General features: G+C 35.1%; 2 protein-coding genes across 4 annotated transcripts in view; one reads left to right on the top strand and one right to left on the bottom strand.

The window, feature by feature from the left end:
• The window catches only part of LOC150095724 (Na(+)/citrate cotransporter-like), a 31644-nt gene extending 22525 nt beyond the window's left edge, over positions 1-9119 (top strand). For both annotated transcript variants that reach the window (XM_090410304.1, XM_090410303.1), the window contains exons 5-13: positions 1619-1703; positions 1956-2090; positions 4161-4280; positions 4411-4488; positions 4678-4785; positions 6790-6970; positions 8185-8346; positions 8458-8595; positions 8730-9119. In XM_090410304.1, coding sequence (XP_090266430.1) covers positions 1619-1703; positions 1956-2090; positions 4161-4280; positions 4411-4488; positions 4678-4785; positions 6790-6970; positions 8185-8346; positions 8458-8595; positions 8730-8867 — 1145 coding nt within the window. In that variant the 3' untranslated portion in view covers positions 8868-9119. The remainder of the gene's footprint in view (positions 1-1618; positions 1704-1955; positions 2091-4160; positions 4281-4410; positions 4489-4677; positions 4786-6789; positions 6971-8184; positions 8347-8457; positions 8596-8729) is intronic.
• Positions 9120-11035: 1916 nt separating this feature from the next.
• Positions 11036-13970, bottom strand: part of LOC150095725 (Na(+)/citrate cotransporter-like) — a 44030-nt gene continuing 41095 nt past the window's right edge. For both annotated transcript variants that reach the window (XM_090410184.1, XM_090410183.1), the window contains one exon: positions 11036-11495. In XM_090410184.1, the coding sequence (XP_090266310.1) occupies positions 11346-11495 (150 nt within the window). In that variant the 3' untranslated portion in view covers positions 11036-11345. The remainder of the gene's footprint in view (positions 11496-13970) is intronic.

The following is a 13970-nucleotide window of genomic DNA, read 5'->3' on the forward strand; positions in this document are numbered from 1 at the left end:
GGGTTTGCAGGATAGAATACAAAATGCGATAAAAGAGCACTTGGAATATGTCAAGGACTGCCATGTTAAAAAATAAATGGTTTGTTTGAAAAGACAAATAAGAAATCAAAAAATATACGCCTTAAGCAAAAACGGCCTTAAAAAATCAAAAATTGGCCGATCTACAAATAAAAATGATTGTTGTTGCATTTCCACACGTGAAATAGCAGTTTCAGACTTAAACTCACAAGTGAGTTTAAGTGTGAGTTTAAGCAAGGTATTAAATGCCTGTTCAATGGTGTTTTGGAAGATATGCAAAACTGATTTGTCATCGCGTAGTTCTTTCTTGCATAGATCGAGGAGAACTGCTTCCATATTTTAATGAACTTCTGTTATCTCTTACAGATGCCGGAAGTCATTTGGGTCAAGGTCCCACACAGATAACAGAGGTCTTCTGTTGACATTTTGAAGTTCGTTTTTTTCCATCCACGTAATAACAGAAAAATTCGACAAAACAGACTTTTTTTTTTACTGCGTTTTTGTTTCTAGACTTCCGTAGTTCAGTCGGTGTAGACGAAGCCCTCTTTAGTGGGAAAGACCTGTGGCCAAAAAAGATAAATTTCTCTTTGGCGGTTTGTCAATGAATTAGGCAATAAAACCCAAAGTGACTGCATGTTTTAGCTTAATTTCTGGTTCACTTTCCTTGTGCACTCGAGGGTACACTCTGTAGATCAAGGATCCAGTATCACCTGACGTTTACCCAGTCCAGTGTCCTAACGCACTAGGGGTTTACGAACTTTCATGAAGAGATCATGATGTGACAGTTTTTAGCTCGGAGATGCTTGAAAAACGGCGATAAAAATATCCTGGTACCTGGTTTTCCCTTTCAGTCGTTTCGGACCGTAGGTGACTTTGTAGGCATTGCCCACAAAGTATTCCTGTTGAGATTTTTTACAGGGTAGTTCACCATTGCTTTCCCCCAACTCCTCAACTTTATCTAGGCTCGGGACCGACATATGGCTGGAACGTATTCATGACTGTAATCCGTGTGTGTTCACGGGGACGGTTTGCCTCTCCTGGGGAACGAAAAACACGAGTTTCCTGGTGACAAAAAACCCCCGTATGAGACTGGCTAACTCACCTTTAGTCATAAGAGACCATAAAGGTTCGTCACGTCATTGACGGGAATCGAACCCAGGTCTTTCCTACCAAATAAAAATACTCGCTGTGGTAAATGCATCCGAAAACGCAATGCAACCAATTGGGACTGAAACTGTGACCTCAATGTCAAATAAAAAAAAAAGTAAAAAAAATCCAAATATAGTTCACAAAAAAGCGATAATTATGAAAGTTGTTTGGGTACATTTGTATAGCATGTTATTTTTCATCGATCGAATCTTCATTTTGTTCCGACAAGGAGTTGCTTTTAAAACGCTAAATTACGAATTGGTTCAGTTGACCTAATGGACACCATTTACTATTTTCTAACATTCTGTAGAACTGCATTTTGGGATATCTGTTTAAGTCGTATTTTTGCTCCATACCCACAAGTTTCTAAACTATCACAAATATATTTTTGTATGATTTTTCTGACATTGATTAAAGATCTTTGAATATATATTTTTTTTTTTTTTCTCAGTGGCTACTATCCACATACCAAGTAACGGACTTCAGGACAGAACCCAGTCAGAAACAAAGTCAGTAAACGACACCTCCACAACCAGGTAAGTGCGTATTTTCCCTTCATAAATGAAGCTATTTATTAAAAATTAAAATACAAGATAAAGGAATGAAATTCATTTATATTTTATTCGGGGGTTGTCTAAGGGGAGTCATTTTTTACATAATTCTGTGACGTTGCTCTCAAACACAAACGTTTTTCAAATCTCCAGTAAGCAGTGACAGATTATTATACATATGTTTTATTATTTTTTAATATAAAACCTAGAAATTAATAAACTCCTTTTTTTTTGCAGCTACACCCCTTCAGACAAACAAAAACTGCTGCGAACCGCCATGTTGTTCAGTATTATGTACGGAGCAAATATCGGAGGTACAGGATCAGTGACAGGTACTCCTCCTAACTTGGTGTTTCTTGGGGTTCTTGACGAGTAAGTACGCAAATGAAAATCCATTTTTAACTTTAAGAAATAAGCTGCAAGCAGTTTTTATTCTGTTGTTACTTCTTGTAGCCAATTTGAAGAAGGACAAATCAAATCAGCTGAATTGATTAGGGATTAGATGGAGAAAAAAATAAAGGTACAAATGTCAGTCTATAGGTTAACTTTACAGTTCATGGATGTCGGCATTTTTCACTGGTTGCCGAAGAGGTCAGTCACTTCGCAACCTTTGCGACTACTCTGAACTTGCATTGGTTTCCTGACCGATTTTTAGTTTGTATAATTAATTACAAAGTAATGTTCGTTTGTTTGTTTCCAGGTTTGTGTGTGTGTGTGTGTGTGTGTGTGAGAGAGAGAGAGAGAGAGAGAGAGAGAGAGAGAAAGAGAATATCATATAATTGAGATTGTACACAGGTTTGTGTCACAGAGGTGACACTTTAGCACCCCCAATTTTTTCGATATATAAATTTATTAATTTATTTATATTTGCTTGTAATATTTAATTTTATCATCAACAATCTCCTACAATTCTCTTATTTTGTATAAAAAATAATTAAAATCCATCGTGTAGCACTTAGGAGGGCGAAGGACGCTAGCAGCACTGTGTTTACCACAGTGTCATATTGCTACGCGCGCAAGCATATGCCCGTCATAGTGAGATGCGAGCTATTAGCGTAATGCGGCACTGTCCGTCGCGCAGTTCCGCTGTTGTTTATATGCAGTTTGCGCCAGTAGTAGAGTGTTCGTAGTGCTTATCGTGTTTACTCCGTCTCTTTAAATATTTGGATATTACAATTAAAGACATAACATTTGTTATAGTTTTTATTTTAGAACATTATTGGGGTTATGATAGTGGATTTTATTTTTAAGTAATTTTCAATTATACTAAACTGTATAATTTTATAGATAGTAAACAATAATTTTTCATGTTTAATTTTTTTTTTTTTAATTTTTACCATAACTTTGATATTTTATCCAAGCATGTATACACTGTACTTAGTATGTATATTTCGAAAGTTGCAGCACCTCCACGATTTCAAGCCACGAGCCGCTACTGTATGTCGTATACTTGCTTTGTCTGCTCATAAAATCTGCTTGATAGATTTTGATGAAGTTTGGCTCAAATTATCCCAGTAAGAATAACAAAAGAAGAAGAAACAGTGGCTAATCTTATTCTCTTCGCATATTTAGTCTTATTGTGATAATCCATGTTTATTTCTGTGATTTTTTATGATTAAAAAATGCCAATATTCGATCTTCATTATACTTGCAAATATAAGGAGAGGAATGTGCTGTCCTGATTTTTGTTCGCTAACCATACTCTGTTTATATATACAAAAAGAAAAAAGAAAAAAAAACCTTGTGAAACTGAACTCCAGTAGTTCGGGATTGCATCAGGATTGCGTTACAGTAGCGAGTGCTTTTAAATTATTTATTTATATATATATATATATTTTTTTTTTTTTCGAAAGAGAGGTCATCTTTTAAAACCGAAACAAATGCAGCACTCATATTGCCTATGACTGAAAAAAATCAGTTTACACAGAGTATAAAACTGCGCGCCATCTTCCGGGGAAAAGAAAATTACTTAAAATTTATATATTTAAATAAAAATAAAAATATTAATATGTAAACTGCAACATAAGTAATATCGTTTAACTTGTGTTAAAAAATATTGTTATTATTATTCTGTACAATCTATATTCAAAAATTCTGTATAATCTTCATTGTTAATATTAGAAGAACATGTGTTGTAAATACATAATATAAAGGCAAAAAAGTATTATTAAAATTTTTTTAATTGAAATCCAATGTAGAAAATGCAGCACTTTGTGCAGAATTCTGTAAAATTATAAGGTGCAATGTCACTCAAGATGTTTATTGTTTATGTAAATATTTTAGCAATCAATTAAATTATAAAAAATTAAAATATTATTATTATTATTATTATTATTATTATTATTATTATTATATGGGATGCTATTGCGATATTTAGAGAAAGATACTCAAAATGTCGTCATTTCTAAATATATGGATATACTTTGGCTTTCTTTTGTCCAGATTATTCCCATCTTCTCCCGGTGTGTCTTATGGGCTCTGGATTGCTTACAATTTACCCGGAGTGATTTTATGCATCTTAATCGCGTGGATGTTCTTGTACCTCTGCTATACGCGGCGCTAGTGAGTATACGAAAGAGGTCTTTTTTTTTTTTTTTTTTTTTAAATTATTAACGTTCAGTACCATCCTATGCTTTTAGATTCATCTTTCTAATTTTCTTGGATTTCGCTGAAATATTTTTATTTTCTCCAGTGGAAAGATGGATGAGGAAACCACGAAGACTGTGAAGAAGATCATTGAAGACCAGCACAAAGATTTAGGACCAATCAAGTAAGAATTTAAATCGCGAGAAAGAACAGTATAATTTAAACCAATGACGAAATACTTTTGTTAATTGTTCATTAACTTAGTATTTGATGACGTAACCAACAAATTTATATTGAAGCCTTTTTTTGGTTAAGGCTGTAATGGAAAATGTTCTCCGTACATTATAACGACATCGACCTCTTCTCATTTCAGATTCGCCGAGTGGTCGGTCATCATTCTGTTTTCTGCAGTGGTAGCACTTTGGGTATTCAGAGAGCCAAAGTTCATCCGTGGATGGGCTTCGGAAGTTACCCAAAACATGTAAGTCTTAAGGAATTCATCTCGCACTTTGTAGATGAACTATCGGACTCAGAGAAAGATAAACAAAGGTCAATTGAAAGGACTTTGACAACAGTTTTTTATTTGACATATTATAACGTCATCAATATTTCAGAATATACAAATGAAAGACGCATGCGTAATGCGATTTTCTTAATTTTTCCGGACACTACGCTGATTGTTTCTAAATTGCCAATATGGCGCCTGCTAGATTTCGTTTGTATGTTGTGAAATGCTCTTTCTCTCTCTCTCTCTTTTATGAAAAGCAAGTAATGTAAGTTTTCTTCTTCATCTGGATAAATTTCAAGGTCATGTCCGTGACCTCCGGAGGTATGCTCGTTTGCACCTTTCACCTTCTTTATCTACTGTTTAGTTACTCCTTAATCAGTTCTGGGTCAAGTGTGGTTCTGTGGTGTTTTTCCATCACATTTATTCTCTTGAATGCGACTCAATCCTTGTCATCGTCTCTAGAGAGCACGTGCTTTTAGCACTCGTTTCGTAAGTATAATCTTTTAAACACGAACCTTCTGCATGGTACTAAAGTTTTTATGTTTGGGTAATAAGCTAATTATTGTTAAACGTAAGTGAATAGGCGACAACGTCGATGCAAAAAATTTAGTTTTTGTTTACGATATCAAGTTGTTTTTGATAAATTTCAGGGGTATCAGCAAACGTTGTACAGAAAACAGACTAAAACAATTATTACACATTAAATATTATCAGAACTTCACAATTCGTACATATAAATAAATAACCAGAATAAAAATTTAAATTAATTACTGTTAGAAGAGTTAGAACAATGCTAATTGTTACTGTCACGTTCTGTGGCATCGCTCGTGTCATATTGTATTTCCGCAGCAATTAGATTTTTAAATAAAAGCAAACGAAATTTGCTGTAATATTAAGCCTTGATTTTGGTAACATTGTGGTGTATCTTCAACATTTTAGAGGCTTCCTTGAACCTTCTTTATAAACAATTGTGATCAATATAAGGCATTTTTGTTTGTTGCCAAATCTGAGCTATGCTGTCTTATTTTTTCGACGTCTTTTACGTGTTCAGACATGCAGATCTCTCCCGACCTTCCCGTATGGCCTACATAGCAAATGCCACAACAGCAATGAATCTCATAAACGCTTGTTTTTTTTCATGGGATGATGCGAAGGTTTTTGGTGGATGAAAGAATCTGGAGATTTTACGCAAAGATAGAAAAGCCACTTTGATGTATTCACGGAATAACGTAGCCACTTTTATAACATTCTTTATATCCTTGTCGAAATAAATGAAGAAGAAAAATGTTTATCCTTTTCAGTATACACAGAAACTACTACAACCGAACAATTTGCAAATGCAGCTTCACACCAGCATCCATTAAAAAAGATAGGCATAACTAAAACTTTATGAGATAGAGCGTGCAATATATCAAGCACATCTTTCGACCATAGAACCCATGTGAGGTCTATGGTTGAAAAGTTTCTGGGTTAAAAAAAATATTTGTCCATACCAAAGATCGACTAACTCGGGACCCGTTCAAAGAAGTGCCTACAAAAGATTCGACTGGAATCGAACGAATAACGGGCCTTTCTTCGAGCAGTCTAGCGCTCTGGAGCAAAATCCATTTCCACAAGCACCGTATTCTGTATATATAAATCTTTTAATAAATATAAATTCCACATTTGAGACAGTTCTTAGATTTTCTTTTTAAATTTCGCATTGTAATTGTAAATTAAATTAAAATCAATATGCTTTTTAACTCATCACAAATGAGTTAGTCTGTGTTTGGAGTGAGTAGTTTTACTCTAAGAGTAAACTCCTGTTTTTAATTCCGCAACTCAGAAATTTAGACTGTACAAAGGGGGAATTTCTACCACATTCTCGTTTAAACTTCAATTTAAATGAAACGAGGCTTTTAATTTGGATCTATATATTATGAAAATAAAATTTCCGCTTATAATTCTGTTCAGTCATAATTCCACTTCCATTTGCAGTAAGATAGGAGACTCCACACCCGCTATTGCAGTCGCCTTGCTGTTCTTTCTCGTTCCTTCTCAAATGTCCTTGGCGGGTCTGAGGCGTCCCCTCTTAGACTGGAAGACCGTTAACAAAGAAATGGCTTGGGGTGTTTTGCTGCTCTTAGGAGGAGGTTTATCATTATCTTTAGGTGCGAAGGTAAGAAAATAGAATGTTCTTTTTATAGTAAGTCATCTAAGATTATTGTTTTGCCTGTTCGACGTTTCACGCGAAAGTGGCGACTATTCTAATTTAACGGCATAGTGATATAATCGTCATATGATAGGTTGCATTGTTTGAATAAACTCTGTCACTTCCGACTAGTTTAACCTTACCAGAAAAGAACCTAAACAAACGCTTTCCATCACGGAAAAGTTTCCAATCCCTTCTCTGATGAAAACAAACAAAAAAAAAAGTTTGTTTTCTGCATTTATGACATATTATTGACTAGTTTCTTCCGATACAACTCTGCCAAGTTTTAGATATGGGAACAAGATCCCGCAATCAATCCATGTTGGACAAGGTTCGATGCGGATTGATATTCACAAAGATTGATATCGTATTTATTTAACCCATCCCAAGACACTTTTAAAAGGCTCCCATCTGCGACAAAACACAAACCTAAGACAAGAAACTTTTGGAGGAGAAATTTTAAATTAATTTACATTTTGTTGTTATTTTTATCCCCCCCCCCCCTGAGCGATTACAACTTATTCTGCAATAATATAACACATATGCAACTCTCGCAACGCTAAATTGAATGACTACACAACCCAAGTGATGACTCGATGAGATGTTTTATTTATTTATTTATTTAAAAGATGTGATTCATTTACAGAGTTGGAATAACATTCTTAAAAGATGAAGTCTTCATGTATTAAATATACTTAAAAACAGGTTTTAAAATATATACATTTATGTATACATAGTATTTCCACATTGTTGCACAAATGTGTAATAGAAAGCGGCATAATTTGTGATCCAGTACTGTTACACTTTACAGATTACTACATTGAGTAATCAATTCAAAAATATTTGTCCGATATGATGTAGCCAACAAAACCTAAATTACCGTGCTGCCATCTCTGGGCAGCATTTAAAATCAGTGTCACTAGTATTGTATTCCAGGATTAAAACTATGCTTGCAAAAGATTTCAATGACGCTTATTTTTTTTATTTTAGGAATACAGTTTGAAAAAAAAAAAATCATAGAGAAGAGTTGATATCAGGAGTCCCTCATACTTTCAGATTTTTGTCGGAAGATTTTTACATTCTTATTTTCCCACAATATTAGAATCAAATAATTTATTACAGAACTTAAAGAAAGAGAAAAATTGTTGTGATTGGCTCTTCACCTATCTTTTTTTCCACAGAAATCCGGACTTAGCAGATGGTTGGCCGACCAGATGTCCGAAATTAACATCCCCAACCGAGTAGTCATTGTACTAGTGGTGTGTCTGCTGACCGCTGGAATCACAGAGTTTGTTAGCAATACTGCCACAGCCAGCATCTTGCTTCCAGTAGTTGCGCATTTGGTAGGTATTAGAATCGTAAGTTTCTTGTTATAATGTGTTGGCTTCGATGACGGAGTATTTTTTATCTTCCCAAAATGGAATTCTTATAGTTAATCTTATGTCCAATTCCAGGCAAGGGCACTGCATATCAATCCAATTTACTTCATGATGCCAGTGACAATTGCTTGTTCCTTTGCCTTTATGTTACCCGTCGCAACACCCCCAAATGCACTCATCTACGAAAGTGGGAAGATGTCTACGCTGGACATGGTGAGTAAAACACGTTTGCATTTAGAAATTAAGGTTTGGAATGTCTTTTGGAATAATTTTAACACGAAATTACCTTTTAAAACAAATCAGTTTATATATAACTTTTTTTTTCTTTTTACTTTTTGGGGATTTAGGCAAAACCTGGACTTATAATGAACTTAGTGTGCTGTGCGGTGGAGGTATTGATGATAAACACGTTGGGTGTGCCCCTATTCGGACTTGATGCTTTTCCACAGTGGGCCAATATCACCGACTCGGGAGAGCGCACATAACATCGAAGCTTAACAAGGTGGATAATAAACAAGCTGTTCTGGGACCAAGAAAAGTCTTTAAAAACTCAGGAAAAATCAGATCGTAGTTGTGTCCATATTAAACCACTGCCAATTATGCTCATTCGCACATTGCGAAGTTATTAATCAAATTAAGGATGTATCTCGAAGTGTACCCTTCTCAATGTAGCAGTAGGCTATTTTTGGCATGAAACTTTTTTGTAAATATTTTTGTATAAAAAGACGCTCGATCCAGTCTGTGGTAATACGTTGATTTCATTTAAACAGTACGTATTAGGAGGCAACTCAAATTGTGCTTGGATGCGTGTGTGAATGTGTGTTAATAGCAGTACGAATTAGTAATTCTTTAGAATATAATTAACATTACAATGCATTCTTTTCATAAAAATGACGTTATTCGAAGCGCTATTAACAGCAGTACGAATTTTTATGAAAAGAATATATTGTAATGTTAAATATATTCTAAAGAAGGAAGCATTACGACTTGTAGTGAATTTCAAAAGCAGGAATTTTGCAATTTGCTCAGCATGTTCCCCCCTCTTTCGTTGAAAAGGAAAACTAATTCCAAAGAACTGCTAATAATTGCATTTTAGCGGGTAATAAGTATTCTCAGGAAAGTGGTTTCTTTCCTTGAACAGACGATCCCTTTCAAGGATTTCGCTTTCCTTGAAAACAAATGTATCTTTATATTTGCCGATGAGTTTTTGGAAAGTTTTATATTTTTTTTATTGTGCAAAATAAAATATCTTTGATATTATCCGATGAATTAATTTTACTGTGTTTACAGTTTTGTAAGCGGAATGAGTGCATTTATTTATTTATTTTTAAATAAAAGGAGAGAATTTTAAAATAAAAATGTCTACTTTTATTCTTTTCCTCATAGGTGAAAATGAGACAACTCTTTTGATAAACATGACCATAATGTCATTGTAAGCCTTCAACATATCGTAATAACAACGATCACGAGGTAGCAAGGCATTCAACCGGCCAGAAAAGCACATCACAGCGTATGCCGTTTTCTAAACCAGAATTACTGTTCCTAACAGAACCCCAACTGCAACCTCGATAACCACGTGTGCACTTCGGCTGCCCACACTACCCATTACACAGTTCCTTCCCCAACAAGGGCGACACTTGTGCATTTATCAGAAGTGTCATCCTATGTGAGATCGTAACACTTTGAATCCCCCTCCCTTGTTTGATCTTCTTTGGCTCAAAATTTCTCTACGAAACGAACCTTCATTTTCTTCTTTTTCAAACTGTAATAACCACTCCGACGTCTTCAATTCTCTCTAAAACTCAAATTCAACATTATTACATCCGTTGTAGTATGACCTGCTTCATTATCACGTGGGCGCTCAATTAGGTCGTTTTCATAGAACAACCACAACGCAGGCAAGAGATTTAATTGGATTAGGATTCTTTGTTATAATCTCCAGAAAAATGAACACTGAATTGAAAAATGGACAACGGCATATTATCATTCTGAACAGTTCTGTAGCACCAGCCACCATACTTAACAGATGGTACTATACGCTGTGACAAACAGCTTTTCTGGCAGCCGCAGTACTCAAATAAATCCTTCTGATTTGAAGAGTATATCAAGATTGGTTGCTGTGTTACCCAGAGCCCAACCATCTACAGTCCAGTGGCGACGTACTGTGCCATGCATGTCCTAAATGAGCAGTTTTTAGGATAACGTTTGGCATTAGGAGTTCAATACGTAATATTCATACGCAGACCTCTACAGCTATGTATTCTTAAATGAAAATCCAGTCGTCAATATATTTGGGTTTTCAGGTACGAAAGCTAAGGCCGCAGAGCTACACAGGTATTGCTCAAACAACCTGAGATTTTTTGTCGTAATTTTCTTAACAGAGCGCTAGCTCATTTCCAAGTATCGGGTGAGCTAAACACAGTTATATCTCTAACTGTGTTTATCAATTAGGGATTTAATATCTTTCTCTATGGCTTCTATGTGTTTATTAATATCAATAATTTTGTGATAAATTCAGTATTGAATTAAAACATTCAAAATATTTTAATTAACAGTCATTTACGCTGTATCACGTTTGTACATCATAGTTATAGTTTGGTGAGCATTATCATGTTTGTCCTTACGTGCATAAAATTATGCTGATCATTGAATCCTTCTTCAAGTATAATTTATTACGTAACTACATCCTTACACAGGAAAACGTGATACTCTCTCTCTCTCACACACACACACACACACACACACACTGAGGAGAAGATGTGACTTTTCGCATTACTTACACACGCACAGATGGTTGCGTGGTTTCTGTCTAAAATCATTGCTGATGACGTCAGTTATTTTCACTACTTCTTCTTTTCCTCTGCCAACTTCTCATCTTTATAGTCTCTAATACCGGTATGGTTTATGGAGAGAAAATCCAATTTTTCTTATTGACTAAAGATGAACATCCGAAACTGGAAGAGTCAAAGGGTCACCGAAGAAGAAGAATTCACCAAAGTAGAGTTCGCCCATTCTGGAAACGTGTTGAGGTTGAACATGACAACGCCCAATGTGTTGATGAGAAGGAACTGGATACAGCAACAGATGATATTCATGACGAAGCCAGGCTTCATCTGCAAGCAAAACAACAAAAACATTATAACCATTAAACTGTTTTGAATTTCGACATATGTTGATTGAACTGCAAAATGTTTCATTTTATCTCTTTGAAATATTAGCTTAGAGATAACAGCACACCAAGCAACAAGTTCATGATCAATATATCTTCACGTTTACAAATATCGAAGTTAACATCTTCTCCAGAGGTTTCCACTTTGCTATTTCCGTCTAACATCCCCAGAGTTGACATCACTGCTAGCGTACAGGAGAGAATAAAGAAATTACCAAAAGATGCGTAGATTTAATTTCAACCAAACAGATGCCATTACTTCTCGAAGATGGAATGCTCGGCACACCAGAAAATACGACACGACAAGAGCATTGAAGTATTAAAAGCAAACAAAGGTAATGTTACAATAGTCGCACTACCGTATGTTGGCGATTGTGACCCAAATATGTACATCCTACTAGTATATGATCCCACCTGGCACGACCAACAGTTTGATTATCGACCTTGTAAACTGTCCCGAAGATTAAAAGAAGCGTCCGCCTTTTAAACATCTGCTAGTTCCCTGAATTTATGAAACTCACATGCAGGACATACCACTGTGGGCCTTAGCAGATGTCAAATCCACACTTCTCTTCCTCTAAATATCTCTCACTGCTGGTAGCTCCACTCTTATAGCGAAAAAAACGAAGGATTTTGTAACAGAAGCTTACGAGCAGGTCTCGTAAGCTTGATCGTGGGGGTGCTGCAACTTTCGAAATATATAGATACACATTTGTAAGTGCAGTGTATATGTGTTTGGATAAAACATTAAAATTATGGTAAAAAAAAAACATGAAAAAATATTGTTTATTATCGATAAAATTATACAGTTTAGTATAATTCAAAATTATTTAAAAATAAAATATATTCTTCTTGTTTTGTTTCACGAAAAAATATTGTTTATTATCGATAAAATTACATAGTTTAGTATAATTCAAAATTACTTAAAAATAAAATCCATTATCATAACCCCAATAATGTTCTGAAATAAAAACTACAACAAATGTTATGTCTTTAATTGTAATATCCAAATATTTAAAGAAACGGAGTAAACACGATAAGCACTACGAACACTCTACTACTGGCGTAAACTGCATATAAACAACAGCGGAACTGCGCGACGGACAGTGCCGCATTAAGCTAATAGCTCGCATCAAACTATGACGTGCATATGCTTGTGCACGTCATAGTTTGATGCGAGCTATTATATCAGCACTATGACACTGTGGTAAACACAGTGCTGCTAGCGCCCTCCTAAGTGCTGCAAGATGGATTTTTATTATTTTTTATACAAAATAAGAGAATTGTATAGGATTGTTGATGACAAAATTAAATATTACAAGCAAATATAAATAAATTAATAAATATATTTATGTATCGAGAAAAATTGGAGGGAAGGGGGAGGGCTGCAGTTCCGTAGTGCCTATGCACGAGTCGCCCTTGCAGAAACCACTAGTCTACTACATCCACCCGCCACTAATGTTATTTAAGCACTGCATCAACAACGCTGTTCCAATTCCAATGCAAGTGCTATGAGCAGAAGAAGGCTTAGCAACTGACTCATCGCGTCTTCACCTTGAGCTAACCTGTTTATATAGTCGTTTGAAAAACTGACAATTATGAACTAAACTTTTGCAAGCTTTGTAGATTATGAAGTGATCATTTCGGCTGTGCAAAACAATTACAGGACTTTGCGATCATCTTAACAATATTTCAGCATAAATATACTGTCAAATTAAGAAACAACAGATAGCTGCCTTTTTTTAATACACCCTCCACCTGTAGGTGTCCGAACAGAAACTTCGTTAATTGGTCTAAAGCAGTGGTTCTTAACCTTTTTTTTTTTTTTTGCCTGGCGCACCTTTCAAATATTTGTATGGCCTGTCGCTCCCTGCCTCAATAGGATAATTATAATATATTATTAAGCAAATCTAACTTACAATCAACATACTTGAACTGATAGTTAATTAAAAATGAATGACTGATACAAATTGCTCATCTTTTTTACTCAAAAAAGATCTAAACTTACTGTATTTAATAAGCCAATCATTAATAGCTACCCTGAGCCAGATGAGATCCTGCTAACGTTTCATTATCAGGTTGGAGGTTCGACAAACGAAATCTCAGTCTCCTCTTTCACTTATTTGCAATCTATTTCGCTGCTTAGCTGAAAATTGCAATATGACGTTGAATCCTTTCTCGACTAAGTATGAAAAAGGAAAAGCAATGAGCAGTAATTTTATCTATTGCCAAAGATGAAGATACTTCCATTGCATGTTTGGTCAGAATCTTTCATACCCACGTTGTTGAAATTGTATTTGAGCTTCGAAATCATTTTTTAAGCCAATAAATTCTTCACACAAATTTGGATGAACAGTGGCATCAGAAAGAAATGGATTCATGACCGAATCCAGCATTTAAAGCTCAAAATCTTTGAATC

Source organism: Typopeltis vanoorti, chromosome 20 (genome assembly GCF_054136105.1).
Source record: "Typopeltis vanoorti isolate ZY-2024b chromosome 20, IOZ_Tvanoo_1.0, whole genome shotgun sequence".
Taxonomy (NCBI): domain Eukaryota; kingdom Metazoa; phylum Arthropoda; class Arachnida; order Uropygi; family Thelyphonidae; genus Typopeltis; species Typopeltis vanoorti.